At 40.9% G+C, this 5,152-nt stretch overlaps 1 protein-coding gene across 3 annotated transcripts in view; it reads right to left on the minus strand.

Moving 5' to 3' along the window:
* The window catches only part of AGO4 (argonaute 4, RISC catalytic component), a 38,324-nt gene that overhangs the window by 16,204 nt on the left and 16,968 nt on the right, over window positions 1–5,152 (minus strand). For all 3 annotated transcript variants that reach the window (XM_003788265.3, XM_023512225.1, XM_023512226.1), the window contains 4 exons: window positions 4,937–5,065; window positions 4,581–4,714; window positions 3,021–3,205; window positions 1,610–1,769 (listed from right to left, as the gene is read on the minus strand). In XM_003788265.3, coding sequence (XP_003788313.3) covers window positions 1,610–1,769; window positions 3,021–3,205; window positions 4,581–4,714; window positions 4,937–5,065 — 608 coding nt within the window. The remainder of the gene's footprint in view (window positions 1–1,609; window positions 1,770–3,020; window positions 3,206–4,580; window positions 4,715–4,936; window positions 5,066–5,152) is intronic.

Below are 5,152 nucleotides of genomic sequence, written 5' to 3' on the forward strand. Positions count from 1 at the left end.
GTGAGCTCAAGCAATCGACTTGCCTCGGCCTCTCAGAGAGTTAGGAAATTTAACTTTTCAAATCATTTTCCTATATAAGATGTCACATGAAAACATGTTAAAATCAACAAGGCAGATATTATTATCTTGATATATAAGCAACTGAGGCCCAGAGATATTAAAAATTTCACACAGGGACACAGTACTCAAATCTCTCCACTCCCAGCTGGCACTTTATCTATAATATTCCTGCCTTGCCTTGGTGTTTGGTTACTCTAGAGTTAATCTGACAGGTTCAAATTTAAAGAAAAAGCCTATGGGAGTAGGATGGACAGGGTTTCTAAATGGGACATAAAAAAATTGATCAAATTCTGGGCAGCACCTGTGGCTCAAAGGAGTAGGGCACTGGCCCCATATACAGGAGGTCGTGGGTTCAAACCCAGCCCCATCTAAAAACTGCAAAAAAAAAAATTTTTTTTTGATCAAATTCAACCCTATTACGAACTTCTGTTCTTTTGGGTGGGGGGGGGCGGGACAAGTCTCACTATGTTGCCCTGGGTAGGGTGCCATGGCATCACAACTCACAGCAACCTCAAACTCTTGGGCTCAAGGGATCCTCTTGCCTCAGCCTCTCAAGTAGCTGGGACTACAGGCGCACCCACAATACCTACCCATTTTTAGAGCCAAGGTCTTGCTCTGGCTCAAGCTGTTCTCAAACCTATGAGCTTAGGCAATACACCTGCTTTGGCCTCCCAGAGTGCTAGGATTATAGGCATGAGCCGCCGCCCCGCTAAGAACGTCTGTTCATCAAAAGCTACTATTTAAGAGAGTAAAAAGGCAAAAGACAGAGTGAGAAAATATATTTGCAATACCTATATCCCATCAAAAATTTATATTAAGAAACTACAAAGAACTACTACAAAATAATAAAAAAGACTCACAAAAAAGTCTTTTTTTTCTATGCCTAAAATAGAAAATGGGCAAAGGACTGAATAGGCCCACCAGAAAAATGTCCAAATGACTAATGAGTGTATGAAAATACACTCATAATTAATTAACATAATCATCAGGGGAGTGTAAATTTGTATATTTAATGCCAACTATACAAATTCTCTATAACTCTATTCTTAAAAGTCAGTAATTCCACTCCTAGAATTCCACACACACAAAAAAGAGAGGTTACATTCACCAAAAATGCAGAATTGTACGATGACTATACAAGAATATCGATCAGTGGTAGTAGAATAGATTAAAATTATATAATTTATTTATATAATGACATGATACTAAAATACTATTAAATACAACAACATAAGTGAATCTCATAAAGTTGAACAGAAGAAGACAGACACAAAATAGTGCCTTTTTTCTAAAATTCAGAAACAGGCAAAACTAATGTATGGTGCTGGAGGTCAGAATGGTGGTCCCCTTTGGGGGTTATCTACTCGGAGCACGCAGGAAGCTTGACAGGGTGCCAGAAATGCTCCATCAATATCTTAACCTGGGTGGTGGGCACACGGGTATATACATATATGAGAAAAAGTAATTGAGAAACATATTTGAGATGTCTGTGCTTTGTTATGAATTATACAAGTAACAAAAGTAGGAAAAACAGAATTCAGAATCTTACCTTTGATGAGGTACGAGCACATTGTTAATTCCTCCAAGCTTTGCGTTGATCTTCAGGCAAAGGTTGGAAAGGGTTTGGGGTGAGGTCTTCACTACATTTTTTACCTGGACACACTGTGTGGCCATACCTAGAAGGGTATCTCCAACACGTTTCACCTCCGCTACAAAAATAAGTTAATTAATTAATTTCAAAAGGTTTTATAGGCAGGGCACAGTCGCTCACGCCTGTAATCCTAGCACTCTGGGGGGCCGAGGCAGGTGGACAGCTTGAGCTCCTGAGTTTGAGACCAGCCTGAGCAAAAGTGAGACTCCCATCTGTACTAAAAATAGAAAAACTGAGGCAAGAGGATCCCTTGAGCCCAAGAGTTGGAGGTTGCTGTAAGCTATGATGCCACAACACTCTACCCAGGGCAACAGCTTGAGACTCTGTCTCAAAAAAAAAAAAAAAAGGTTTTAAATAGCCTCCTAGTTACAAAGAGTAAAGGGGAGAAATGCACATTAACTTCACAGCGCAGCTACTACACACTGTACACTGCACTAGATGCTTCTCAGGTCCTTTTATCTGTTAAACCCTCAAGGGCAATTTTTTCTGCCTGTTTGGATAGGCCTGTCCCCTCCTGCTTTTTTCCCTTCCTGCAGGCCGTGAAGCCAGCTTGCTTCCTTTATTCTTTGGCGCTGCTGCCCCTGCTCACTCAGTCCCTTGAGGTTCCTCTCTCCACCCAACTGGTCTGGCAAAGGATTCAATCTCCCTAGCTCCTTCTTCTCAGTACACATACCAGCCTTCTGAATTTTAACCTCTCCCCTCCACACTTCTTTTTCTTTCTGTAAACACTGGGGGTAACTGTATATAGAGAGGGTTAATGACATTTTGTAAAGTTTAAACAGCTGGTTTGTATCTCCTGTATCCTTTACTTGGATGACAGCCAAACAAACTCTGTATGATTCTTCTTATAATAAATACAAATGAAGCAAATCCTCTTCTGGAAGTGGCAGCCTCCCCTACTCTTCCCTACTCTGACATTCCTAAAAGTTTTTTACTACTGAACATTCCAATTCTCATAGTTTCTGGGACTATGGCAGGATTACACTGCGTCTCCTGCTCCCATCTCCACTCTCCCCACACAGATTGGGTAAGGCCATCCAGTTGGTTGTGAGCATGAAGCTGCAGAGAGAAAAGATATGGGGCCATCAACATTCTACATAGTGTCTGCTCTGCCAGGCTGTGTCCCAAGAGTGGATGACATGATGACACAGAATAGAGGCTGCAGTCTCCCCTCAGTGGACCGCACACAGCAGGAGCAAGAAATAAATCTTAGTTATTCTGAACCAAAGATTTGGTGGTGTTTGCGACTGCAGCATGACCTAGCTTATCCTGACTCTTATATCTAATACTTGAAGTCAAGCGTCCATACCATATACAGGTGTCTTTCCAGGCAAGATAACCACTATTAGCTGTAGGCCCACATATGTCATTTTCAGATGCTTAAACATGGGCTCCACGCTATCTGCACCTTGTGCGTACTTGCAGAAACATGGCTGACCCTGGATGGGCATTCCCGCATCCTTAGAGATTTTACGCAGCTGGTCAGTGAAACTCCTGTTAAAACAGAAACAATGGCACAGTGTTTTTATTTCAGAGTACATTCTTAGCGTTAATGTCTTTCTAATATACTTATTTCAGTCTTATAAATTCTTAGTCAAAATTAGAAACAAACAAAGAAGAGAAACCCTTTAACTCGTTCCCCCAAGTAAACTGACAATTGTATCTCTGTAATTATAACAGAGGAGAATCTGTATTATTAAACTATCAAATTGCTTTGAACTTCTAAGTAATTCTAAATAAGTTCCTGCATCCCAGGAACTAGAATAGCATGCCTCTTCAAAGATCTTTTTCTTTTTCTTTTTTCTTTTTTTTTTTTTGAGACAGAGCCTCAAGCTGTCCCCCTGGGTAGAGTGCCGTGGCATTACAGCTCACAGCAACCTCCAACTCCTGGGCTCAAGCGAGTCTCCTGCCTCAGCCTCCCAAGTAGCTGGGACTACAGGCGCCCGCCACAACGCCCGGCTATTTTTTGGTTGCAGCCGTCATTGTTGTTTGGCGGGTCCGGGCTGGGGATTCGAACTCGCCACCTTAGGTGTACATGGCTGGCGCCTTAGCCGGTTGAGCCACAGGCGCCGAGCCCAAAGATCTTTTTCAAGCATTCAAATCCTTAATTCTAGACTGAAGAAGAAAAGCAGGGTCAAAATTTCAGGTAACGTGCATTTTGGTAAATCTGGTGTAGGAAAAGTTGGATAAGCTTGTGCTCAACTGAGACCACAGAAACACGCTGTTACAAAATCAGTATATTTAGGATTACATTCAAACGTGTGACAGATTTGGTTTGATAACAACGTCAAAAAGAAATCACTTCAAAAAAGCAAAGTTCATTTTGAAGTTTTAAATTTTAGATTTACGTTGTTATTTCAATCTATGTACAAAGCTTTCGGATTAATTCCTTTTGTGCATTTGCCAATATTTTGTAGGATTACTTTCTTTCATCCCAGTTCTCTTTTCTTGATTTTCCTCCACCCTTCTCACTAACTGCCATTATACAGACACAGCTGTAAGATGTAAACCATACTCTCACCAGCTCACTCATCAATTATGACCCAAAATAAGCTTGTTTCTATCTTAGCTGGAAAGATACAATTAATACCAAAGGAAGCTTCACTAAGAACTCAAGAATTCACCAATCAGCATTGCTACAGCCTTGTTAGTCAGAAATTTCTGCTCCAAATGTAAAGAAGCTGAGTCAGATTCTTAATGTAATTCCAAGTTTGCAATTTACTGCACTATAAGGTCTTTTCCATATAGCCAGATGGTGTCACTATAGGAGTCAAGGATTTAGTGCCAATGTACACGGCACATTCACATAAAGATGGTCTTTTCGTATCTGGAAGGGATATTACTGAGCTGAAAACATTCAGATACTTACTTTAGTAAATCTTCCCTACATTGTTTCTGAGGTGCAAAACAAGCAACTGCCCAAACTTTAACTTCAATGCCGGCATAAAACTGCTTTCCTCGCATGTCCCAGACACCCTGGTTGGGTGTGGCCACTGTTTTATTCTTAAGAAGAAGAAAGAAAAGAAAAGAGAAAACTATTACAATCTAAGGCCATTTTAATGTTGATAAAGGAATAAACAGAATTCTATCTGGTTTGAGCCAAAAGACAAAGGGCAATAATGAGCAAAACTAGGGGTAAATTTAGTGTGGTGCAGCAAAATAGCCCTGCGTTATTCTTTTTGAGTGATGGTGGGAGAAGCTTGCGGAATAATATAAAAAGCTTACCCGGCCTCCGTATTGCAGCATTGGTGCTGGAAGTACTCTGCCCGTGAGCTCCGTCATTTCATTGTGCACGACAATGCCGAATTCTTTAAGGTATGGATCAGGTCCACCCACCATGCTGTTGCTCTTCACCTAAAGAACAGGAAAGCCTGCATATATAAAAACCAAAGACTAACTGTGTCCCATCAGGAGTTTTCTTTTCTTTTTCTTTTTTTTTTT

Source organism: Otolemur garnettii, unplaced genomic scaffold (genome assembly GCF_000181295.1).
Source record: "Otolemur garnettii isolate 467f Iridium unplaced genomic scaffold, OtoGar3 scaffold00025, whole genome shotgun sequence".
Lineage (NCBI taxonomy): Eukaryota > Metazoa > Chordata > Mammalia > Primates > Galagidae > Otolemur > Otolemur garnettii.